Raw genomic sequence first — 27,584 nt, forward strand, 5'->3', positions numbered from 1 at the left:
GCACACGTGTGTACTGTGAATCAGCTACATACTTCTTGATTGCCAAGACACTTCATCCTGATCATCGCACAATGTTGATTGTAGTCATGCCTTGACCTAAACACTCCACAATTTGTTGCTTCTCAGCAGCCGACACATCCTTTTTCTTTCCCATTTTGGCAGAAAATGTAGGCTGCTTAATAATGTGAGAGAGCCTTCTTAAGTAGTCTTGCCTTTCATTGGACACACCTGCCAAACTAATTAGCACAGGTGTCTGCAATTGCTTACAGTGATATAAAGAGCCTTGACACACATCACCATCAATGAGTTTAACTGACAAACAAACAAATTCTTCCCTTATCACTCCTAAACACTTTTTGTATAATAATTTGGAACGCAGTGTACATGTGCTTTTCCACAAAACACCAGTGGTTCACGTAGTGAATCTTACAGTTCTAACTTGCCAACCGTGGTCTGTATGGAGTTGTTCAATAAAGGGCCCAAAATTAAGATAACATAGATGGGAGAGGTCTCTATGAATAGGAATTCCTAAGTATTTGATACCCTGTGAGGGCCAGGCAAAGGGAAAGTTGGACTGGATGGAATCCTATATGGATTTGGGGAGGGAGACATCGAGGGCCTCAGACTTCGCTGCATTGATTTTAAAATTTTACCATGTAACAAAGTGATCTATTTCAGCCATAACAGCATGGATGGATATATGTGATTGAGTGATATATACTAGGACATCATCAGCAAATAGAGAGCACTTGTACTCGGTGCCTCCCACCTCAATCCACCTAATATTGGGGTTATGGCGAATTGATGAGAGCAGGTGCTCCATCACTAGGATGTATAAGAGAGGGGACAGAGGACATCACTGCCTTGTCCCATTGGTGATTGTGAAAGGTGATGAAAATGTTCTGACGCACCCCCTGGGCCTTGGGACACCCGGAGCCGGACCCTTTTTGGTGGATGCTGGTGGTTGTAGTCTTCGTGGCGGCGACCCAGTTCCGTGGCTCAGGGCGGTCAAACCAGTGGCGGAACTATTTATGTGGTTTTCATGTTTAAATGTCCGACTACGCCACCCGTGGATTGCGGTCAGAGTGAACCGCCGCTACAGGGCAGACCACTGAGGCTGGTGTTGTGGGTGCAGCAGAGCGTAGCATAACTCCCCACGGGAGGAGTATAGCCTCAGGGCAGTGTATGCATAGGATGGGGGTGATGGTGCAGGGCAGCAGCAGTAACGACATGGAGTCAGTGATGCAGTTCAGGGCCTTTACTCACAGTTCTTATTATCCAGACCACGTCTGCAGGTAACGGCTGCCCACGTCGTACTGTGCTCACCAGGTGAGGGGCTCAGACAACTCCCAGATAACTTTGGAGCACTTCACAGGACCCCCTTTGTGTGTCCTTTGTCTGGCCTTTCTTACCAACACTTCTGTCCGGCTGCCTCGGGCCTCCTCTTGGTAAACTTGGCGCCAGTTTCCCTGACCCTATGTGGTGCCTTCCTAGCGGGTGTAGCGAGGGGCTGCGCCACATAAAATGTCAGAGCCTCCGGTTTCTAGCTGAGGGTCGTTTCCTGCCTCCACTAGTTCGGGGACCGGTCTCCCCCTTTGGCCTGACCCCTCCACGCAGGTGGATTCGGGCGTGCGGTGGCGACTCGCCCGTCCGCACCCCTGGGATCCCTTCATTCCTCGTTCCTGGAGCCTTCTCCGCTCCTCTTCCTTCCTTCTCCCTCTTCCAGGCCTGGGCCTCTGTTACTAGGCCCGCCTCCGGAGCAGAGCTCATGCAGAGCCCCTGCTCCCTGCCACTTCTGCTCAGACTTCTCTGCACTGAACTAAGATGGTGCCCACCTTTTATACTCCCTTCTCAATGCACCCAGGAACTGCTTCCTCCCTGCTCCTGCACTACAGGGTTCCCCTTCCTCAGTGTTCCCTCCCCCCACTCCAGCCAGGGACAGGGACTGTCGTGCCCATCTCAGGGGCATATTGGTCGCCCTGCCCCACGGCAATGTGGTGTAATGCATGCAGGTGTCGGGTCCTGATCCACACTCCATCCTTACCTGAGAGTGAGATATCACACCTCTGGGTGAGGTGCAATACGTCTGTAGCAACCGAGCCCTCAGGGTGCTACAGTTCCATTTATCTTCAGCCTAGGTGACGTATTGTGATACAGGGCCGTGATTTTGGCTATAAAAGGGTCCCCTAGACCCCTACCCCAAGCTTTTTAAGAGAATCATATATGGCGTGCCAGGAGACTCTATGGAATGCTTTCTCAGCATCCAACGAGAGTATCTAATTACAAATTTTTAACTGCATCTAGCCCAGGAAATACTTTGTGCCTAGTAGCAGTGTCTGCTAGTGAGCGGATTATCCCGGCTGTTAAGCAAGCTGCACCACCTGTAGTTTAGACACTTAATTTTTTCAAAGGAAATGCTTCGGGACCATGGGATACTTAGTGAAGAGCATCAGGAGGCACCCCAAGGCATAGGGGCTGGGACTGGCAGTAGGATGCCTTGCGGTGGACAGCCGAGCTCGATCCTTATAAAAGCTTTTTAACTGCAGCAGCTTTAGTGGACGCTACTGGAGCTGGAATTACCGCGGCTGCTGGCATGAGACTTGCCCTCCAATAGATCCTTGTAAATGGATTTAAAGTGTATTCATTCAAATTAGAGAGACAATTTAAATTAAAAAGCTTAGAGCTGCCTCCACCACAGGGGGGCTCGCTCGACCCACCAGCGGACAGGCACCAGTATTGGGAGAGGGGGGCTGGCCGTCAGGGTTCACCGCGGCTCTGGCACAAACCCGGCGACACGGAGGTGGCACGGGCAGGAGCGGACTGGCCGTGTCGGCTTCTCACTTTTTGGATTTTAGAAGGGCATGACATGCCTATATCTGTGTCTCCCCCTCCTTTTACTCCTCCACCTCTTTTATTTTCGCATGACTATATGTACTTGTCACTTTTCCATGTGTTAGTTATGTATTCTGAGCAGTTTGTCAGCTTTTGGACACCTTTGAAGGTGTTTTCTATGTGTTTCTATGTGTTTTTGTTTGCCTGCCATTGGTTTTAACGGTGTTCGAAGGTGTTCGACGAACAGTTCGACGAACAGTTCGGCGAACACACGGGTGTTCGACGAACCGAACCGAACTCGAACACTACGGGGGTGGCTCAACACTAGTAATGATGGCCACTCGTTTTTCTTTACTTAGCTGCTTTTTTCTTGCCACAATACAAATTCTAACAGTCTATTCAGTAGGACTATCAGCTGTGTATCCACGAAACTTCTGCACAACACAACTGATGGTCCCAACCCCATTTTTAAGGCAGGAAATCCCACTTTTTAAACCTGACAGGGCACACCTGTGAAGTGAAAACCATTTCCGGTGACTACCTCTTGAAGCTCATCAAGAGAATGCCAAGAGTATGCAAAGCAGTCATCAAAGCAAAAGGTGGCTACTTTGAAGAACCTAGAATATAAGATATATTTTCAGTTGTTTCATACTTTTTTGTTAAGTATATAATTCTACATGTGTTAATTCATAGTTTTGATGCCTTCAGTGTGAATGTACAATTTTCATAGTCATGAAAATACAGAAAAATCTTTAAATGAGAAGGTGTGTCCAAACTTTTGGTCTGTACTGTATATATAATTTATTTAACTATGCAATAGATTTGGGCAAGTGTATCTAGCAAAACAGGAAGAGCGCCAACGTCAAATACTTTGAATGTCTGAATCTGGGAGTCCTGCCCTGGCAGCTTCAGTAGCAGCTCCAATTCTAAAGAGATGAGTACCAAAAAATTGTGGTTCAGACCCGGTAGCAACAAGACAGCGGCTAAAAAGGGATTGAAACTGAAATCTATTGAGAAGAGAACCTTCCTTGTGAACTAAGAGGGAGAGGCCATGCTTTCGTAATGTTAGGAAGTGCGATAAGTGCTCAATCGGGCAAGCATAGCATGTTGTTGGGTAAAGGCTGATTGGTTAGTTTTGGATTTATGAATACAAATTCAGGATTCTGTGAGACAAAAATCGTTATATTGAAAACCTCCAGCTTTTGTTTTGGATGGTGGTAATGGTTCGCTAATGCGAAAGGCATCAAAAAATAAAAGGCTAAACGAAGCTGAAAGCAAAGCTGATTCGAAAGGGGGTGAACAAACTAGTTTGTAACTATCAATAAGCTGTAAAAGTAATGGCTATGAAATCGGTCTGATATTATCAGAGCAGGTCCGCGCTCTAAGCCAACCTTTTATAGCCTGATGGACTATAAACAACTTGGTGACATCTGGCCATCCTAATAATTTAAAATGAAATAAAATACCGGTCAGGTGTTTTTTGGCTACAAAAGCTGAGAAACCTAGGCTGCATAGGTCATGGAGGTATTGTAGGGTGAACTCAAAACGTGTTCCATCATTGTCCCCAACTTAACTGTTGCCCACAAATTTCTTCCAATGGTCCCATGTCTTACCGTATAACTGTCAAGTTGAAGGGTAAACTGAAGCTCTCAGTAGTGACATTAACTGGTTTCCCCTATGTCCCACATAACCTTAGGGCATTGACAACCCACTGAGTTGACTGTTGTTAAAAGTAGCCGGAATTCCAGAAAATGGGAACGATAATTAACAATGGAATTTTTAACTCCGGGAACATGGCGAGCCTTAAAATAAAAGTTATTTTCAAGGCAACGAAGAACTAGGTGGCATAGAAGACTTAAGACCTGCAAAGATGCTGAGCACAGGTGGTTAATGCAATGGACTATGTAGCACCCCGAGGGTTCGGTTGCTACAGGGGTATTGCACCTCATCCAGAGGTGTGATATTCCACTCCCAGGTAAGGATGGAGTGTGGACCAGGGCTCAGTTAGCTGCACACACACACACCCCATTTCCGGGGGACAGCTCGACGGTGCTCCCAGCTGCGAGCACAACTGACCATGTCCCTGGCTGGAGTGGGGAGGGGGGAAGAGAACCCAGTGGTGTAGGAGCAGAAAGGGGTCAGTTTCTGGAGCACAGGAAGGAGCTCATTGGGTGCAGGTCACCTGAGCTCAGACACAGAGAAGCAGATAAAAGGTGGGAGCCATCTTAAGTCAGAGAGTAGTTCAGTCAAAGCAGAAGGGAAAGAGAGATGACAAGGAGCCGCGGCTCAGCCTGAGCTCAGCTACACGAGGCAGGCCTAGAGAGAAGGCCGGGGCCAGAGAGAAGAGGAGAAGGTGAAGGAAGGAAGGAGAAGAGACAGAGGAGTGGAAGGGCTCCAGAAACAAGAAGGCAGAAGGGACCCTAAGAGTGCAGAACGGTCAGCAACCGTTGCATACCCCATTATACCGTGTGAAAGGGTCAGACTGTGGAATGGTACCGGATCCCTAAGTTGGTGGAGGCGAATCTACCCTCAGCCAAGAACCGGAGGTTGTGACCATTTATTGGTGCGACCCCCCGCTAAACCTGCTAGGAAGGCACCATATAGGATAGCGGAAAGTGAAGGCCAACGCTTACCCGACACGGTCCGCGGTAGCCGGACAGAAGTCAGGACACTGGTGGGGCACGAGAGGCCAGAGAAAGGACAGAAGGGGTTCCTGTGCCATACTCCTGAATTGCCTGGGGGTTGACCGAGCTCCTCACCTGGTGGACGCAGCACGGCTCGGGCAGTCCTTGCTGACAGAAGTGACTTGGATTACAACTGTGAGTAAAAGACCCTGGACTGCATCATTGAACTCTGTGTGATTTCTTCTACGCCGGCACCATCACCCCCCGCATCCACCTACACTGCCCTGAGGCTACACTCTTCCCGTGGGGAGTCATCCTACCCCTGTGCTGCACACCAACACCAGCCTCAGCGGTCTGCCTTGCAGCGGCGGTTATCCCTGACCGCAATCCACGGGTGGCGTAGTCGGACATTTAAAGCACTGATTGATAGACTGCCACAATCTGGTCTGACCACCCTGAGCCACGGGATCGGGTTGCCACTACTACCACCAGCATCGTACAGAAGCCCGGTTCCGGGTACCCCACGGCCCAGGGGGCGAGTCAACTACATGTAGGTTATCTGTCCAAAAACAGATTTTGTTATTAGAAAATTCCTCTCTCCAGATGTCTATGGCTGCAACGATGGGGGACAGTTTGAAGAGAGTAATAGTTTTACAGATTACAGAAAACTTCCATGACTGGGAACATAAATCGTGGCACAATTCCGATGCGTATGTGGCACCAAAACCCACATGACCAGCCAAATTAATAAATCATTTAATATCCTGGCTGGACACCTTGGGACCCAGGTAACAAGTATGACCATTAAATGTAGATAGGACTTGCCTCCAAATACGGAAGTCCTCCTCAGGAGGGCGAGTGATTCTAGCTCTATGATCAGGCCGATTAGCTCCCCTGGTGGACCATGACAGACGCCTATAAAAGGCCCTGCCCATGGGTATAATTCTATGAGCAAAAGCTTATAGACCCTGCAGGGACTGCATTTGTCAAAGGGTGACTTTTTTAATGGAACAAAAACCATCAATTAAGTATTGAAGCTTGTGGAATTCATCCAGAAGGAGGCTAAAAATCATGCATGGTGTGTCAATTTTGATGCCCAAAAAGGATGCTATGCACATGGGTCCTTTGGTTTTATCATTAGACAAGGGAACACCAAATTTTTGCATCAAGGTTTTAAGTGTGTCTAGTAGTTGTTGACATTCCTCCAATGCAGCCTGACCGATGAAAAGGAATTCATCCAGGTGTGTAACTCTCCTGGACCGAGCTTCATATTGTACCACCCATTCAAAGAATGAACTAAATAGCTTGAAGTAATGGAATGACATGGAGCAGCCCATGGTGAGGTAAGAGTTGTAATAGTAATTTCCTTCGAAAAAACAACCCAACAGATGATAACAGTCTGAGTGAACCAGGAGGAGTCAAAATCCTAATTCAATGTCAGATTTTGCAATCAGTGCTCTGGGCCCCACCTCACGAGCAAAGTCGACTGCCCTGTCAAAAGAGACGTAAGACACAGAAGCATCCTCAGAGGAAATGCCGTCATTGACAGAAACCCCTTTGGGATGGTATAAATGGTGTATTAGACAGAATTTTCCAGACTCGTTTTTGGGAACTACTCCGAGGTGTGAAACCCCCAAATTTGCAAAGGAGGAGGGAATCAAAGATGTCCATTCTGCCCAGGGAGACCTCTTTGGATATTTTAACTTTTAAGGCCTCGGGGTGAACTCTAACAGAATTTAGATTTTGGGCAAAATATTGTGACAAAGTCATTGGCAGAATACTGGAGGGGAGATATGTTTCACTGAGTCTGTTAGCTTCAGTTATGTAAAACATGGAAGTTTTATCCTGCATAGTAGGTGCAGAGAGGGTTAAGCAGCCATAAATAAAATGGCATGCTTTACAGGTGGATGGCTAAAGTGCGGGCAGGAGGCCATCCACCATATCTCCACCCCAGGGTGGGGTGGGGTGTTATTTAGGGCTATAAAGAGCCAGCCTTTTGACTCAGGTCATGTTCAGTATCTGGGGAGGCTTGCTCCAGAGAGGAGTTTGCATGTGTTGTTCTGAACCGTGTGTGGCTAACCCTGAATGGCTGATATACAGACTGTGCTACATCTTTGTTTTTTATTTTGCCGTTATGCCGAATGGGCTGTGTTGTTTACCTTATGGACTCCAGGTTGGTATATGATGTTTTAATAAATCAACTTGAAAATTTAAAGAGACAGTGTTCCTTGTCTACCTCCGCACACAGCCGAGCAAGCCGTTTTACCACAATATTATGAACTAGAAAATATGAAAGGAATGAAGAAACCAAAAGAGAAGCTAAATCTGATCAGCCAGGCCACTAGGTCTAACCATGGCCCCATCTCGACTCACCCTGGGTGGAGGGTTTTGTATGTAACTTTGAAGTTGGGCGAGGACATCTGTTGGCTGAATGGGCACCGTCGCAAGAGGAGCAGTCGTGTTTATATTTGCAAAGGCCATAGAATCGACAGTGGCTTTTGTTGAATAACCAACATGAGCCGGGTCGACGGACGGCCACTGTCTCCTGAACCAGTGGGATTCCTGAGGCAGTGGCCAGACTGAAAAAGGGATTTTGTTTTTTGGGACATAATCAGTGTTAGCCAAATATCAGTAGCCCTAACACCACAACCAAGGTCAGGTTGTAGGGAAAGGCAACTACAGAAATCTTCGTCAAAACGCCAACCCGGAAATCCGCCATGATATTTGTTAGAGCTGTAAATGAGGTCTTGATAAACAAAGGGCTCTGAGAATCTCTTGGGATGTCTCTGACCCGTGACACTACCTGGAGCCAATTCTTAATTGTCTTGGCAACCTGAGGCTTCCTGAAATAGGTCGTATTAGTTGTCGGTTTTTGCTCTTTATCTATGGTATGTTGGTCAACCGATATCAATGACCAAATGTCCACATATGAGTTGTCCCAAATTTTTTGCCTTGTGACTTTGTTTACATGGATGCCTAAAGGGATGACCCCGCAAAAATAAGAATCTTTGTGAATAATAGGCTTAAATTTAATATTGTCTAATATATTTGATTGGGAAGGGGGAGGAACCTGAGCGGAAAAATGATCTGCTAATGCCTTAAGGGCATGGATTAATGATGAACCAGAAATACCCATTCCATGCCCCAATGTATTGAGGTTCAACTGTCGATGACGATAGAACTGGAGCAGAATATCCACCTCTGGCTGCGTAGGAAGTCGCCTGATTTTGCAGCCCTGTAATGAGATGTCGGTTCCCGCCTTTCAGTAAGCCGTATTGACAGACTGCCCGAAGACCCTCGAGGTGCTCGACAACCCCTCTGATGATGAGGAGGGGAAGCACCATATCGAAGCCCTGGATCTATGACTATGATCAGAGGAACATGAGGGTCTGCTTCTTCTTGTTGACAAGATCATATGAAAAAATGTGTGTATGTACGAACCCTCTCTAGTAACATCAAAATATCACCACAAACACTGCAGTAAATTATTACACTTCATCTTTATTGAAAAAATTAATTAAAAACAAAACACAGTTAAAAAAATGGGAGAAACCACCAAATGGCACCATGACCCACATAAGCATAATTACCCCATATTATCCCAGCAGTAACTCACAATATAAAAAAGCCCATTGAATTTAGGCCCTAATGCTATACATATGGGAGTATAACCTTGCCAAAATTGCCATAAGTAACCCATATTGTCCCCACAGTGGCTCACAACCTTGTTAGGCCCCTTTAAAATGGGCCACAATACTATACATGTGAAAACACAGAAACAGCCCCTGATAGAGGGGACAACATACACAGATCACCAGTGCACACTATACCTGCTGTGGGCCAGGAGGTGTTAAATACCCTACTTACGTTTCGGGTTCCGCAGCCTTATTCCGGGATTTCTTATGGTAACAACAACTGTGTGTTGTTTTTAATAAATTTTTTCAATAAAGATGAAGTGTAATAATTTACTGCCGTTTTTGTGGTGATATTTTTACGTTACTAGAGAGGCTTCGTACATACACACATTTTTTCATATGATCTTATTATATATGTGTATTGAACTTTTGAACTATCTATGTGGATTCCAGGCATTTGTGGATATGTAGATTCAAATATGCTGTGTGAGTGGATGTGTTTAGTTCTTCTTGTTGACGCACACACCCTCGAAGTACGTTTTGAGCACCTCGTGCTCCTATTACTAGAACAACGACGGCTGTGCCGTGCCGCACAAGAGACACAGATTGAGAAGGTGAATGTGCACCGAGGATCACATATGCTGGACCCTAGGATCTGCATCACTAATAGATTGCATGGATAAATTAGATGGCAATCCTGTCAAAATTGTAGAAAGCTTTGAATGAGGGGGTTGGGAAGAGGATGGATTCTGGATTTCCGGAAACTATAAACCAAGAGAGCAGAACCAAAACTATTGGCCATGCTACTGAGCCAATAAAAGAGGAAAGTGGCCATTAGAAGCAGGAAAGGGAGGCGGAGAGGCATCACAGTCTGTGGCACTCTAATTAACCTCTTCAGTGCTCTCCATACTCACCACTCAAGTACCTGAACGCTACACCACTAAACGCTAAAGTCAGTCTTACTTTTCTCAGAGCCGAGTGGCTCACACGTTGATGTTACCATCCTATAAACTGTCGTTCTCAGGTGCAGTACAAGTTCAAAAAAATTTTGATTCGTATTTAGTCAGGGGTCCCTACAGTGCCTCATTCACTATGTTCCTAAAAGCTGTCTGATTTTTTGACCAGTTTTGTGATACATTTTGTTGTAAGAGCTTGGAGACGCTTCATAAAATGGAATATACTATAACATACTCAACTGACCCCATTCCAGCACAGTCTGCCTCTGCTGTTGGGTGCTGCTGTTATGGGCCTATAGGTGGCAATGACATTGGGAAAGGCAGAAATGGCATCATTTCTGTTTGGGCCCATAGGCTTCTGCTACGGGAATGATTTCCCTTTCAGCTGAGCAGTAAGCACAATGCTCAAACTTCCTGATGTGTCTTCTGCTTGGAAATGTGATTAATGCCCACCTATTTAGTTTTATTTAACTACATAGAATGTATTTTAGATAGTGCTGACTGGCTAATGGCTATGGCCACTTAGTGGAACCATTGCAAAGATGGGTCTTTGCTCCATTTACGTCCTCCGGTGTCATACTGCTCTTGCCTGTTATTGCAATGTATTCTTCTGGTCCGTTTTATTGGATTCATTCTTAGTGTTCTGACATGGCTTGTGTTCCTTGGTTTTTTTTTCCATTATCCCATTGGATGCTGTTAAAGTGAATCTGTCAGTAGGATCAACTCTTCTAAGACGTCTATATGGGCATGTAGGTCTTAGACAGCTGAATAAAGTAATGCCTTTATATTTGCCATCCAATGTCTTATTCCAGAGAAATTCAAATTTCCTTTATATGTAAATGAGCTGTTCAGGACTATGGGATGGACATAGATCTCACTGAGAATCCACCCCAGAGATTATATTAAATGAAAGGGGGTGTTACCAGTGTGAGACATGTTATTAAGTTAGAACAGTAGAGCCGATCACTGTCTCATAACAAACAGGTTAGCAGCTGCAGCTCTCACAACTCTCCTGTATTGCAACTGTATTGCAACACACTGTCTGACTATGAGATGGAAGCTGAAGTACTGAGAGGACACCTGCAGATTGTGACAGCTATGATCGCACATAGCTCTGCAGTGAGATCAGGAGAGCAGAGAGCAGCCATCACACTGGTAACCATTACACATCACACTGGTAACTGCCCTTCATGTAAAATAATCTCTGGAGGCAGATTCTCATACAGATCAGTGTCCGGCCCATATCCTTGAACAGCTCATTTACATGTAATAAAACATGGATTTCTCAGGAATAAGACATCAGATCGCAGATATCAAGTATAATTTTATTCACCTTCCCATGACCAAAATACTCATAAGGAATCTGTCAGTAGGATCAACCCTCCTAATGCCGTTATATAAGTACTTGACTTTTTATTGTTTGTTTATTTGTCTGTCTCTCCTCTCTGCCTGATCCCGTAGTGTTCCTGCCTAGTGATTCTGACTTTAGCTCCATCTCATTGCTACTTACTGTATATGGCTTGCTGAGCATTGCTGTCAACTTTCTCTATTAGCCAGCAGCTATGACTGTTTTGCAGGCCTGTATACTGACTGTCTTCTTATAGTGGGAATAAAATAAAATTTGTGTGGTAAAAATAAATCTGGTACAAAATGTTCCAAAGTTTTAAAGCGCACCTGTCAGCAGGATTGTGCTCAGTAAACTACATACACTGTCAGGTGGGTGACATTACACTGATTAAAATGATGCCTTGGTTGATGAAATCTGTCCTGTGGTTCTAGTGTAATCTTTACTTTCAGTTTGGAGATAATGATATGCTCGTGCTCTGGAGCGGCCTGTGGAGTGGGCTCTATCTGGTGCTCTACATAGTCATCTGTGTGCTCTTATGACAGCTCACTGTGCCTTCACTGACCTGCCTCCTATTTTACATAATGCATCTAGTAGTGTGGGGCTAGGTAAAATAGGAGGCAGGTCAGTGAAGGCAAAGTGACCTGCCATAAGAGCAGATACCATTTTGGGGTTAGATATGATGTTTAGATCACCCATTATTGCATTTTAATGCAATGTTGCGGTGACCAAAAAAACGTAATTCTAACGTTTTGATTTTTTTTCTCATTATGCCATTTACCGATTGGATTAATTATTTTTATAGTTTGATAGATGGGGCGTTTCTGAACGTGGCAATACCAAATATTGTATTGTTGATTAAATGTGTATTTTTGATTTATTCTTATTGTTTAATTTTGAATACGGCAAAAGGGGGGTGATTTGAACTTTTATATTTTTAAATTTGTTTAATATTTTTAAAAATATATATTTTTTTACTTTTCACTTGCTTCAATAGTCTTCTTAGGAGACTTGAAGCTGTGATCATCCAATTGCTTTTGTTACACAAAGCAGGGCTTAAGCCCTGCAATGTGTAGCAGAATTGATCATATGCTATGAGTGCTGACCTCCTGCAGACCCCAGGTTGTAATGCCAACCCATCAGTGCCCTGCTATCATGTGACAGGGGCGTCGATGGGAGGTAATTATGACGCGTTTCCAGCACCGGCATGTTAAATGCCGCTGTCAGAAATTGACAGCTGCATTTAATATGTTAACAGTGGCGGGTGGATAGTGGCTGTGCCTGAAAAGATATAGGCTCAGCGCTGGAGCCCGCATCTAATGAGGAGACATGACATATGATGTATCTATACGTCATATGTCATGAAGGGGTTAATGGTGCAAAATGGGGGTGATTTGAACTTTTGTGGGGTTTTTTTTCATATTTTTAAAAACATTTTTTTAAATTTTTACTGTATTTAATAGTCTCCTTAGGGGACCTGAAATACTGCTACAGTATGTATAGCGAAAATCACGATCGCCTATGAACGCTAGATAATTGCTGTCTTTCACAGGAGTAACATAATGACAAGCACAAAGGTCTTCAGCTGACCTCTGGTTGCCATGGCAAACCATCAGCACCCCATGATCACATCATGGGTTCGTGATGGGCACATGTAATGATGCGTCCCCTTGTCAGCGCGTGTTAAATGCCACTGTCAGAGTTTAACAGTGGTATTTAACAGATTAATAGCCGTAGGTGGAGCTCTTCTCCACGCGTGGCTGTTAAAGGCAGATGATGGCTGAATAAATCAGCCATCATCTGCCAAGAAATATCTAGGTTCAGCGTGCTAGCCCACATCAAAGGCAGAGACATGACATATGACATAACTGTACATCAAATGCTGTGAAGGGGTTAAGCAAAGCAGATCAGAATAGTATGTCTCAATTCTTTATGCAGAGCACCGCTCAGCAAAAAAATCTGACATGTGAGTAGCCCCATGAAATATAATGTCATTGAAAAATAAAACTGATAGCATACTGATACATACTGGTCATTGTCCAGTGTAAACCTGTCTAGCGATTAAATGGCAAAACCTTTGTTGGAGATTTGATCACATCTTTTGTGCTGTTATAAAAATTATCGTTGGTCTGTGGCACATCCCTTTATGACTGGAGATGAAATGAACAATTGTGTGAACGATCATTTATACGAACAAGGATCTACCTTGTACATTAGATGGTCAACTGGCCAAGATGAAAATTGTGTCAATTCTTTGAACCAAATACAGGAGTGAATACAGGAGATGGGAGATGTGGCTGTTTTTTGTTTATATCTTTCTCTTATGCCTGGCACAAACAATTCAAGTAAAATTCTAGCCTAATACTCCCTTAAAAACAAGCTCTTGCCGACCTAATAAAACTCCACTTTCTATGTATTTTGCATTTGCATAGTATAAAATAATAAATAGAAGCGAATCTCTAAAGCCATCACTTCATTGTACATGGTCTACGCCAGAGAGGGAAATGATGATGTGTCATCCTTCAGTCACGTGAGGCCTGTGATTGGCTAGAACGGGATATGATCACTTCCTGTCTTAAAAGAGACTACCGGAGAGGTCTGTGCTGGACCGTCGGGGTTTGGAGTTGATACGTATACCTTTTATTATTCTTTTATAACAGATCCTGACTTTTAAAAGAAATACATTTTTGAGTCCCACAAGTTTGTAACATTTGGTAGAAAGGATGAATTATACTTTAACTTTTTTTTTCAGAGTACAGCATACTATTGTATCAAATAATTCTATATAACTTAAATATAATGTAATATTATGTATCTTACAGGAAAACATGACACAGTTGGTGCAAAGCTGTTGAAATCGTATCAAAAAATGAGGTAAGTAATTAAAACATTAAAGAGTAGCCATCATTTAAATTCCAAGAGGAACATTGGCCCTTTAGTCTCCTTATGATGTCTTGGCATTTTCCTCAAAGAGAAATCTTCCCTCTTAGACCCCATAGCAGAGACCTCTCCCCTAGCCAAATCAGATCTCCTGATTTGCACTGAGGAGGGGAAAAAAAAACCAAAACATATGTCTGCAAATGTAGTGTCTGTTTTTTCTGTGGCAAGGCTCACTAAAGGGTCGATATTGACTTTTAGGATTGCTACATCAATAGGTGGCACTAGAGTTCCTGTCCTGTTTTTTGAAGAGGCTATTTGCACATCATTTAAATGTAATAGATAAACTTCAAGCCGGTATATCATATCACTAGTGTGAGGCTGCCCTTTTCATTCAAAAAGCCATGGGGAAATTAAATAAAATGCTGCCAACTGTCCCTAATCCCCCCTCAAGGACCCAACTTTCTAGCAAAACTCATAACCAAGCTTCTGGTTTGTAGGATCCTGGTATGCAGATGGGCATCCTGCAACCCTCCATGGTCCCCCTCACAGTGAAAGTGCAAGATCTCGCATGTTGTCGCTAGATCTCGTGCTTTGAACTAGACCAGTTACATATTTTTTCAGCAATTGGCGTGCAATAACATCATTAGAGCAGTAACTGTATGGTAACTGTTCAGCAAAGGATGCTGCAGAGGTGGCTAAGTTCATAGTGCAAGATTTCACTCTTTCAATGTGAGGTGGACTGCGGAGAATTGTGGGATTTTGCTCTGCATTCCAGGAACCCACAATCTGGAAGTTTAGAGGACCACTGAGAACAATTGGCAGTATTTTTTAATAGGTGTTATTTAGTAAAATTACCAACCTGTGGCCCATTGTTTTCTTAAATACAAAAGGCAGCTACAGACTGGTTAAAGTACTCTTTTAACATGCTGCCTATCTGTGTGTGTCTGTGTTTTGAGACCCCTACCAATCACTCAAAACACAGCTCTGCAAGCAGCTCTAAGCTCATTCATGAATAGGCACACAGATTCATCAAATAATTTTCACCAGAATACTGGCGTAAAACTTTTTGTGCAACTCATAGTTGAGCAAAAAAGTTGTCTTTTGTCATTTTTATTCTTGTCCCGGCCCCCATCACCAACTTGAGCAAACAACAAATGTAAGTAAAGCTTAGCTGGGAAGGGATGTGGCTAAATATGACTGACAAATTCATCAGAATTGACACCACAAAAGTGGCATAAATTATGACAAAAATGTCCAATACTGAAGTTCATTACAGGTCCATATATATTTGGACAGAGACAACATTTTTCTAATTTTGGTTCTAGACATTACCACAATGAATTTTAAACAAAACAATTCAGATGCAGTTGAAGTTCAGACTTTCAGCTTTCATTTGAGGGTATCCACATTAAAATTGGATGAAGGGTTTAGGAGTTTCAACTCCTTAACATGTGCCACCTTGTTTTTAAAGGGACCAAAAGTAATTGGACAGATTTAATAATTGTAAATAAAATGTTCATTTCTAGTACTTGGTTGAAAACCTTTTGTTGGCAATGACTGCCTGAAGTCTTGAACTCATGGACATCACCAGACGCTGTGTTTCCTCCTTTTTGATGCTCTGCCAGGCCTTCACTGCGTGGTTTTCAGTTGCTGTTTGTTTGTGGGCCTTTCTGTCTGAAGTTTAGTCTTTAACAAGCGAAATGCTTGCTCAATTGGGTTGAGATCAGGTGACTGACTTGGCCATTCAAGAATATTCCACTTCTTTGCTTTAATAAACTCCTGTGTTGCTTTGGCTTTATGTTTTGGATCATTGTCCATCTGTAGTATGAAACGACGACCAATCAGTTTGGCTGCATTTGGCTGGATCTGAGCACACAGTATGGCTCTGAATACATTAGAATTCATTCGGCTGCTTCTGTCCTGTGTCACATCATCAATAAACACTAGTGACCCAGTGCCACTGGCAGCCATGCATGCCCAAGCCATCACACTGCCTCCGCCGTGTTTTACAGATGATGTGGTATGCTTTGGATCATGAGCTGTACCACGCCTTCGCCATACTTTTCTCTTTCCATCATTCTGGTAGAGGTTGATCTTGGTTTCATCTGTCCAAAGAATGTTCTTCCAGATCTGTGCTGGCTTTTTTAGATGTTTTTTAGCAAAGTCCAGTCTAGCCTTTTTATTCTTGATGCTTATGAGTGGCTTGCACCGTGCAGTGAACCTTCTGTATTTACTTCCATGCAGTCTTCTCTTTATGGTAGATTTGGATATTGATACGCCTACCTCCTGGAGAGTGTTGTTCACTTGGTTGGCTGTTGTGAAGGGGTTTCTCTTCACCATGGAGATTATTCTGCGATCATCCACCACCGTTGTCTTCCGTGGGCGCCCAGGTCTTTTTGCATTGATGAGCTCACCAGTGCTTTCTTTCTTTCTCAGGATGTACCAAACTGTAGATTTTGCCACTCCTAATATTGTAGCAATTTCTCGGATGGTTTTTTTCTGTTTTTGCAGCTTAAGGATGGCTTGTTTCACCTGCATGGAGAGCTCCTTTGACCGCATGTTTACTTCACAGCAAAAACTTCCAAATGCAAGCACCACACCTCAAATCAACTCTAGGTCTTTTATCTGCTTAATTGAGAATGACATAACAAAGGGATTGCCCACACCTGTCCATGAAATAGCCTTGGAGTCAATTGTCCAATTACTTTTGGTCCCTTTAAAAACAGGGTGGCACATGTCAAGGAGCTGAAACTCCTAAACCCTTCATCCAATTTTAATGTGGATACCCTCAAATGAAAGCTGAAAGTCTGAACTTCAACTGCATCTGAATTGTTTTGTGTAAAATTCATTGTGGTAATGTCTAGAACCAAAATTAGAAAAATGTTGTCTCTGTCCAAATATATATGGACCTAACTGTAACACCCGAGCACGCTGAAGATACTCGGAAAATACCCGAGCATGCTCGTAAATCTCAAGTAACAAGCATGCTCGCGCATCACAAGTGAGAAATCAGTCACCAAACATGATTTCAATAATGAAGAGCCCAAACGTTGTTCAGTTCTTCATTACCTTCATCATTTCCAGTCATGTCATTGTCTGCTAACGACAATAAACGCAGCCTCTTCAGTATAATAATGTACTTTTCTTTGCAGTGTTTCTTCTGGTATGCTATAGAACAATTGTGTTTTGTTTTGCTCCATTATGCAGTATATCTATATTTCTAAATTGTTGCATTCTCTGTGTCCTTTCATGTTTTAGCAAGATCTCCGTTGTTCCACCTACTCCTCCTCCTTTCTCTGAAGTAACTCCTATGTATAACTCGGGGGTAATGTACAAGATTTCACCCATTTTATTGTTGTCAGTGATTTAGTATTGTGTATTTACAGCATAAACCGCAACACACCACAGACATATTTCTGCAAATCACTTTAAGGTGGCCATACGCATTCGGCCAAACCTGACGATTATGATAGGATCCGCCAACCATCTAATGTGTATGAAACCTTTGGGCAAGTTGAAATTCAACCTGCCGTATCCTTTCTTCTCAAGGGAGATAAGCCGTTGTCGGACATGTACAGTGTGCTCAGGCAAACCCAACTTGCATTCACTAGATATAGGGAATTCTTAGGAATAGCAGTCGGCAGAATGAGAATTCGACCAATAGCTAATGAAAGTGTATGGCCAATTTTAGAGTAGTGAATAATCTACAAAAATAGCGTTTATCCCACTATTCTTGGCGGCGACAAAATGTTTTCAAGTTAAATTACTTGAAATCGGAACAGCTCTCTGATATAACTTCAGTTATCTGTAATGCCAATAAAATGCCAGGCACTATCCCCATTGCAAAGTTTTTATTTTGCTCCAAACCATACCTATTTAAATTATATTTCTTTTACCCATAGCTTGTGAATAGTTTTTCTGCTCAACCCTATTGCAGAGCTGCAATACCAGACACAACCTATGTACAGGTGTGGTGCTGTTACTGAGTGACGGAAGGTATATTTTCCTGATACTGTACAGACTCTTTAAACCCTTCCTGACATGTGCTGTTCATGTACAGTATGTCACGTCAGGAGCAGTGTATTGACATGGTTGTGATACACAGTTGGCACCTGCTGTGACTGCAGCGATCAGAGGCAGCTCCATTTGCTTCAGTTTAACCTTTTAATTGATGAAGACATTAGCGACTACAGCATCAAAGTGACTGTACAGAGGTGGGACGTACTGAAGGCTCCCATGTATGTCATCTTTGTTCTCTTATTAAGACTTGCTTGTGCAACTTTAAGTTCCCATAATGATGGTTTGTAGGGGACCTGAACAATGTAAAAAAAAACTATTATAAAAATGTAAAAAATGTAAGAAATAATTAAAGACCACCCTTTACCTTATTTTATTTGCAAAAATTATACATGTATGTCCTGTCTGGTAAACACAAGATTTTTAAATGCCAGAATTGCTGTTTTTTTGTCACCTTGTGTCCTAAAAAAGAATAAAACAAAAAGCAAATTCGAGGGTGAGTCAAAAATTTACCGCAGTCCAGTTATATAAAAACGTCCGATGGCTGCACTGTGTTATTAGTACTTTCCGTATGAGGTCGCTGTCTCCCCAGTCACTGCTGTGCAGGTTTGAACATATTATATCAGTTCTGTTGTGATTGCGTGCAAGGATTTCAGACTAACCCTCGTAAAAAGGCAAATGTATTCCAGAATTGTGCCAATAAAAGCAACAGCTCTTCATGCAAAAAACAGCTGTCACACAGCTTTATAGGAGGGAAAATAAAAATAAAAAACAAACCTTATTATTGCTTGCTGCATGTTTGGTGTGTAGTTTTTTTGTTTGTATTTTTAGCCACTAAGAGTCTAGAAACTTTTTTTTCGAATAGGCATACAAAAATCGTGTGTATATAAAAATACCATGAAATTGCATGAAATAAAAAGCCACAAATAACTATGTAGGATGGAAGACCTATGGTGTTCATTATACCTTCAGTAATGTGACCTGCAATGGCATTTATGCATTTATTAGATATTTGAGCATTGTTGGCCGAAATTTAATAACATGGATTTGTGAAAATTGAATAGAAAATTTGATTGAAAATTTGACATTTTCTTTTGTGTTCGTTCTGTTTTACAGGAGCTCATCAAAGCAAAAGGTTTTAATAAATCTGTGGAAAATATCTTCCTTTCTCTCACAACCCAAGTTAAGAGTAAGTATGAGAATGTATTAAAAATAGTAGGTTTCCTATTGTAATGCACACGCCCGGGCTGAGCGGCGTGTGCGTGTGGTTCCACTGGACCGTGCTGGAGAGTGAATGCCTGGAGGGGCGTAACTAGGTATTCACCCGATCCGACCAGGGTCGCACGACGGCATACGACGCCAGTGCACCAAGGAGGAACCGAGCAGAGGGACCAGGTGCTACTTCAGGACAGACCCCGGACACGGCTGTTGACCCACACAGGGGAATACAGGAACAGGCTGGTTAGGCTGGCGCACAGACTGGTGGGTATAGGCAGGCACGACTGGTATGCAGGCAGGCGGGTATGCAGGCAGGGGGGTACAGGCAAGCACAGCTAGAGTGCAGACAGGGAGGCACTAGCAGGTAGGAACACAGGCGGGATAGGACCCAGTACACACTGGGACTCAGGAACAATACAGGCAGAGGGGTACAGGCAAGCACAGCTAGAGTGCAGACAGGGAGGCACTAGCAGGTAGGAACACTGGCGGGATAGGACCCAGTACACACTGGGACTCAGGAACAGAACCACAGATGTGGCGGACAAACACAGCAGAGTGAGGCCGCCCAGAGAGGTGAGCGAGAACAGGGCAGGACAAAACCGCCTGGAGCGGTGAGCAAGAGTAGAGCAGGACAAGGCCGCCAGGAGCGGTGAGCAAAGGGTAAGAGCTGAGCGAGACTGCCGGAGCAGCGAGCAAAGGAGTCAGAGCAGGCTAGAACCGCCGGAGCGGTGAGCAAAGGAGTCAGAGCAGGCTAGAACCGCCGGAGCGGTGAGCAAAGGAGTCAGAGCAGGCTAGAACCGCCGGAGCAGTGAGCAAAGGAGTCAGAGCAGGCAAGGCTGAGTAGGGGGGACAGGGCTCTGTTCACACGGAACAGACAGGAAGGGAAAGGCAGAGCCAGACACCCACAGGGTACTTGCAGTGAAGTAGCGAGTGGACCACAAACTCACAAACGGGAGTACAGAGACAACAGGCAGGAGTTAGGTACGAGTTCAGACTCTGCAGAAAAAGGAAAGGAACGGACATAGAGAAAAGACAGATGAAAGATAGGAGAGAGTACAGACTGGAACTGAGTGTACGGACGAGACCGACACAGGAGCGGGACACAGGAGCGGGTCTGGGAATACGGCCCCCAGAGAGGCGGGACGAACAGGCAAGGAGCGTGTTCAGACAGAACAGACAAGATACAGGAGCAGGTCTGGGTAATCGGCCCCCAGAGAGGCGGGACGAACAGGCAAGGAGCGTGTTCAGACAGGACAGACAAGATACAGGAACGGATCTAGGTAATCGGCCCCTAGAAGGCGGGAGGAACAGGCTAGGAGCGTGTTCAGACAGGCCTGGAAATACAGCCTCCAGGAAAGGCAGCAGGCAAGAGTACACAGACAGGACTCAGTTCAGACATGGGAACTGATACCGCAAGGCAGGAGACAAAGACAGGACTCAGCTCAGACACGGGAACTGATACCGCAAGGCAGGAGACAAAGACAGGACTCAGTTCAGACACGGGAACTGATACCGCAAGGCAGGAGACATAGACAGGACTCAGTTCAGACACGGGAACTGATACCGCAAGACAGGAGACAAAGAACGGGACCTGGCATCTTCAGAGTGAAAGCACACACTGAATGAAACACTATGCTCAGGCAGGGATTGATTGGAGCAGCTGAGCTATATACCAGGTGACAGACACCAATAGGCTGAGGACGCACAAGGGGTGTGACCCACAGCAGGTACAAAAAGCAGGAAGTGATCGGGCGCCGCCCTTAAGCAGCAGAAACAGACACAAACAGACAGCATGGAGGGAAGCCAGAGAGACATTCTGGACAGGAGATCAAGTGCGCGCTTTTGCACAGTGGGAGATGGACCACTATGCAAGGACGCCGCCAGGTATGTTACAGTACCCCCCCCCCCTTTACGCCCCCTCTTCTTCAGGCCTGCCAGAATCTTCCGCAGGGAATTCGAGGGCCAATTCTTCACTTCGAAGAGATCACTTCCACTGTCCACCGGAAAAACTGGTCTCCTCTGGGTAGCTAGGATGCTACCTCCCATCCAGCCATCCTCAGCAACAGACGAAACGGGTGGAGTACCAGGAACAGCACACAAGGAAGTCTCTCTCCACATATTTTCAGGTGGCACCCCAGAGGGTACAGGAGACAACTGGAAGTCCTCCACCGGGTTGGAGGAGGACAGAGACTTGGGGGTAATCTCTGCTTCGAGGTACATCTTGTCAAGCTCACAGGAAGAAATAGACGGGTTATCAGGTACATAATGAGGAAAAGTCACTGTCTCTTTGTTATCTGGTGGTACCCCGGAGGATTCAGGAAACAACTGGAGGTCCTCCGCCGGGTCAGAAGAGTGCAGAGGCTCAGAGAAAACATCTGCTTCAGAGTACACTAGGTCGGACTCACTGGACGAAGCAAGCGAGGTATCAGATCCAGGATATAGGAAAGTCTCTGTCCTTTCACCACCAGGTGGCACCCCGAAGGGTTCTGGAGACAACTGGAGGTCCCCCGCCTGGTCAGAGGGGTGTAGAGACTCATGGGTAACCTCTGCTTCAGAGTACACTAGGTTGGACTCACTGGACGAAGCGAGCGAGGTATCAGGTACAGAGTATAGGAGAGTCTCTGTCCTTTCGCTACCAGGTACCACCCCGAAGGGTTCAGGAGACAACTGGAGGTCCTCCACCTGGTCGGAGGGGTGTAGAGACTCCGGGGTAACTACCACTTTGGGGTACCCATTGTCAGGCTTACAGGACGAAGCGGACAAAGTATCGAGTACCGGGTGTAGAGAAGTCTCTCTCCATTTGTCATCGAGTGGTATCCCGGAGGATTCAGGAGGCAACAGGGGGTCCTCCGCCAGGTAGTAGAGGTGCACAGACTCTGAGGTAACCACAGCTTTGGAGCATCCTTGGACATGCACACCGGTTAAAGTGGGTGAAGCATCTGATGCCGGGTGCAGGAAGTTCTCCTGTGTGGAGTCTGGATGGGCAGAAGTCTCTTCGGGCAGGAGAACTGGTGCACTACCCACGCACATTACCCGTTGGGGCTTCTCCGGGATACAGGGAGATGAAGCTTCAGTAGGGACTTCAAGGTTTGGGTCAGGAGGTCTCAGGGAGGACAGACCCTGGCGTGACGGCTTGCCTCTACGTCTAGCACGTCTGGACTGCCTCTTGAGGTTGGGAGAAGTATTCCAGAAAGCGTAGTCACCCTGTGAGGATTCTGGGTGGGCAGTAGTCTCATTGGGCTGGAGGACTATTGCGCTACCCACACACATTACCCATTGGGGCTGCTCCGGGATATTGGGAAGTGAAGCTTCAGCAGGAGCCTCCGGGTTAGGATCATCGAAGACCATTAGAAAGGCCACCAGGAAGGCCATTAGGTCCAGGAGGATCGGATCCTGTGTTTCATATAGGGGGTTAATCCATTCCAAGGCATCACCCGCCAGGTAAGACATAATGAATGCCACCTTAACCTGATCGGTGGGAAAACATAGAGGGTAGAACTTGAAGTGTAGCATGCATTGCTCCACAAATGCACGACTTTGTCTTGGATCCCCATAATAACGTAGCGGATCCGCAGGAACGAGAGCAGATAGATCCATCTGGACGGGTGCGTAATTCGCCTGGAACTCAGCTAAAGGGAAAAAAAAAAATTTATTTATTTTTTTTAATGCATGTATTCGCTGGAAAACTTCTCAGAGAGCGAAGGCCGTGGGGCTCAACGGGAACCATGGCCTGAGCATGCTGTAATGCACACGCCCGGGCTGAGCGGCGTGTGCGTGTGGTTCCACTGGACCGTGCTGGAGAGTGAATGCCTGGAGGGGCGTAACTAGGTATTCACCCGATCCGACCAGGGTCGCACGACGGCATACGACGCCAGTGCACCAAGGAGGAACCGAGCAGAGGGACCAGGTGCTACTCCAGGACAGACCCCGGACACGGCTGTTGACCCACACAGGGGAATACAGGAACAGGCTGGTTAGGCTGGCGCACAGACTGGTGGGTATAGGCAGGCACGACTGGTATGCAGGCAGGCGGGTATGCAGGCAGGGGGGTACAGGCAAGCACAGCTAGAGTGCAGACAGGGAGGCACTAGCAGGTAGGAACACAGGCGGGATAGGACCCAGTACACACTGGGACTCAGGAACAATACAGGCAGAGGGGTACAGGCAAGCACAGCTAGAGTGCAGACAGGGAGGCACTAGCAGGTAGGAACACTGGCGGGATAGGACCCAGTACACACTGGGACTCAGGAACAGAACCACAGATGTGGCGGACAAACACAGCAGAGTGAGGCCGCCCAGAGAGGTGAGCGAGAACAGGGCAGGACAAGACCGCCTGGAGCGGTGAGCAAGAGTAGAGCAGGACAAGGCCGCCAGGAGCGGTGAGCAAAGGGTAAGAGCTGAGCGAGACTGCCGGAGCAGCGAGCAAAGGAGTCAGAGCAGGCTAGAACCACCGGAGCGGTGAGCAAAGGAGTCAGAGCAGGCTAGAACCGCCGGAGCGGTGAGCAAAGGAGTCAGAGCAGGCTAGAACCGCCGGAGCGGTGAGCAAAGGAGTCAGAGCAGGCTAGAACCGCCGGAGCAGTGAGCAAAGGAGTCAGAGCAGGCAAGGCTGAGTAGGGGGGACAGGGCTCTGTTCACACGGAACATACAGGAAGGGAAAGGCAGAGCCAGACACCCACAGGGTACTTGCAGTGAAGTAGCGAGTGGACCACAAACTCACAAACGGGAGTACAGAGACAACAGGCAGGAGTTAGGTACGAGTTCAGACTCTGCAGAAAAAGGAAAGGAACGGACATAGAGAAAAGACAGATGAAAGATAGGAGAGAGTACAGACTGGAACTGAGTGTACGGACGAGACCGACACAGGAGCGGGACACAGGAGCGGGTCTGGGAATACGGCCCCCAGAGAGGCGGGACGAACAGGCAAGGAGCGTGTTCAGACAGGACAGACAAGATACAGGAACGGATCTAGGTAATCGGCCCCTAGAAGGCGGGAGGAACAGGCTAGGAGCGTGTTCAGACAGGCCTGGAAATACAGCCTCCAGGAAAGGCAGCAGGCAAGAGTACACAGACAGGACTCAGTTCAGACATGGGAACTGATACCGCAAGGCAGGAGACAAAGACAGGACTCAGCTCAGACACGGGAACTGATACCGCAAGGCAGGAGACATAGACAGGACTCAGTTCAGACACGGGAACTGATACCGCAAGGCAGGAGACATAGACAGGACTCAGTTCAGACACGGGAACTGATACCGCAAGACAGGAGACAAAGAACGGGACCTGGCATCTTCAGAGTGAAAGCACACACTGAATGAAACACTATGCTCAGGCAGGGATTGATTGGAGCAGCTGAGCTATATACCAGGTGACAGACAGCAATAGGCTGAGGACGCACAAGGGGTGTGACCCACAGCAGGTACAAAAAGCAGGAAGTGATCGGGCGCCGCCCTTAAGCAGCAGAAACAGACACAAACAGACAGCATGGAGGGAAGCCAGAGAGACATTCTGGACAGGAGATCAAGTGCGCGCTTTTGCACAGTGGGAGATGGACCACTATGCAAGGACGCCGCCAGGTATGTTACACCTATTATAGAGGTTGTCCAGTTTTTTCATTGGCATTAGGTGAGAAGACAGAAATGTGTTGGGTTACGGTACAGGGCACATCCATGGGATGGCTAAGTAGGATTGCGGACTAGTGCTTTTATTGTGGTTTCTTATAAAAACACTAGGGTACAGCCAGACTCTCACACATTAATGTGTAGATTAAAGTAAGCAATGAATAACTAATGATCTAGTTGTGAAAGAGAATGAAAACCATAAAATGTCTAAGGATGGTTTAACATGTCCATGAAATAGGCTCCATGCTCGGGTAAGAATATCTATGTATACATCTATAAGAAGGTTTATCTCAGGTAAGGAATCCCTGCAGTTGTGCTGTATATTCTGATCTGCCCAGAGTTTTTGTTTCACAAATATGTGAAATGGAATCACCAGATCGTACAGAAACGGATGATTCAATAGAAGAGCAGGAACCTACAGATGTAGTTCCAATGGCATCAGAAGAAGTACTGGAAATGAATGCGGGGGAAGAAACTCGTGTGACCAAAGAATTCGTAGTATCTGAGGAACAACCCAGCAGGAGGATTTCAACTTGAGAAGTGAGAAGGCCAGTGATGCTGACTTGTTATACACTCGGTGAACTGAGTAGAGTACCAAGGAGTGTCGATTTGAAACAGGTATCACTGCCTTAGGACCAGGTAAGCCAACCTGAGTGGTATTCACCACCAATGTGCCGTACAGAAGATGTTACCTGAGTGAATAGACTCTTTGCCTGGACTTTAATTAAAAGACTTTTTGGTAACAAAGAATGGTAAACTTGCTGAGACTAGTGAGTCTGAGCTGGTTGAAGACGGATGAAAAGCTCCAGCTGAACCGATGTTGATTGATTAAGTTGTTGATTTTTCACAGGAGATCTATGAGCAAAAGCTAGCTAGATAAGGTTGTTGTTAATGTTTAATATATTATGCCAAATCGACAATGTCCAACATCTACACAATGTTACACAACTTTCACCACTTTTTTAATAGGGCGGCAACATTGGGCGACTATCCCTAAGGATTACTCAGATTGACCAATTAAGACGAATGTCAGGGACGACATTCAATTAAGACGGAAGAGTGTGAAAGGCAGAAGTTATGCTGTTGTTTTCAAAAGCATCCAGCAACTAGAGGGGTTAACACAGCCAGAGGAGACAGGGAGTAGTTAACACAACTCCAGGGTGATTCTGGGGAAGTTTATATTGTCCGGAAGCAGCAGGAAGAAACTGTGTGCTCACAGAGTCTCAGGGCAAACTGAGGCAAGTTAAGCTATCAAGACGAGATTGTTCAGAGAAGCTGCTGCTGGAATAAGAGACACAGTAAGGATAGCTAGAAGTCAAATATGCTGCATTAAGATAAGAGAGTAAGAGAATCACCGCATGGGACTTATTCCCCTCACCAACACACCTCCACCTCGCTGCAGGATAAAGGTACAGAGATATTCTATGTAAACACTGTGCATCTGTGAAGAGAACTGACCTGTGAAGAGACTAACATAATTGTTACTGGAAGCATTGTACAGAGAGTAATGATCCTGTGTGATGGACTTAAACTTGAATAAAGCCAGTGTGATTTACTTCAGCTTGGGACCCTGTTATCGCTATGTGTGTCTGTAGGCTGATATACCTCATGACTGTGGAAGCTCTGATGAATGGTCGCCCTGAGTAAGATTCCCCCAGGATTTTAAAGAATTCATGTTTATTTATACTGCCTCTATATACCAAATTGGCGTGCATGCAACACATATCCTTCTGCCACCATATCCTTCTGCACCATTCTACCACCAAGGGACACAACATCCTCTTTTTACAAGGTATACCATCATAATATCACCTTTCTAACAGAGCTCAACCTTAGGACTCTTCTAACCTCATACATGCTCTTATAAAGCATGGCAGTTTTTATTTACACACAAACTATACTACGCTAAGTAGGTACACCTCATGTGGTTTTGCCCCTGGTTATATTATTATGAAAAAGAAAGTAAAGATTCTTTCTCATATATTTATAAGACCTCTGTTTTACATGTCCCCAAGTTGAGAATACTGGGAGATCCTGCAATACCTACCGGCAGTTCATGCCCATCCGATTCCATTTTGAAAGATCTCTTTTGTTGTTATAATTATGATTGCATATTTGTGTTTGACCCTCATGTCCCATTTATTAAAGTCTACAGATATACAGGGCAGCACGGTGGCGCAGTGGTTAGCCTTGCAGCGCTGGGGTCCTGGGTTCAAATCCCACCAAGGACAACATCTGCAAGGAGTTTGTATGTTCTCCCTGTGTTTGCGTGGGTTTCCTCTGGGTTCTCCAGTTTCCTCCCACACTTCAAAGACATACTGATAGGGAATCTAGATTGTGAGCCCCAATGGAGACAGCAACGATAATGTATGTAAAGCGCTGTGGAATATGTTAGCACTATATAAAAAAAATAAAATAAAGATTATAATGGTAATATATGAGGAGTCTCTGATTATCTT

General features: G+C 45.4%; 1 protein-coding gene across 5 annotated transcripts in view; it reads left to right on the forward strand.

Annotated features, from left to right (window-relative positions):
- SYTL3 (synaptotagmin like 3) overlaps nt 1-27,584 on the forward strand; it is a 250,595-nt gene that overhangs the window by 153,293 nt on the left and 69,718 nt on the right. For all 5 annotated transcript variants that reach the window (XM_073671356.1, XM_073671357.1, XM_073671358.1 and 2 more), the window contains 3 exons: nt 14,215-14,266; nt 17,531-17,597; nt 19,406-19,478. In XM_073671356.1, coding sequence (XP_073527457.1) covers nt 14,215-14,266; nt 17,531-17,597; nt 19,406-19,478 — 192 coding nt within the window. The remainder of the gene's footprint in view (nt 1-14,214; nt 14,267-17,530; nt 17,598-19,405; nt 19,479-27,584) is intronic.

The sequence above is a fragment of the Phyllobates terribilis genome, unplaced genomic scaffold, assembly GCF_046119375.1.
Source record: "Phyllobates terribilis strain yellow unplaced genomic scaffold, ASM4611937v1 Scaffold_3__8_contigs__length_932513732, whole genome shotgun sequence".
Classification (NCBI taxonomy): Eukaryota; Metazoa; Chordata; class Amphibia; order Anura; family Dendrobatidae; genus Phyllobates; species Phyllobates terribilis.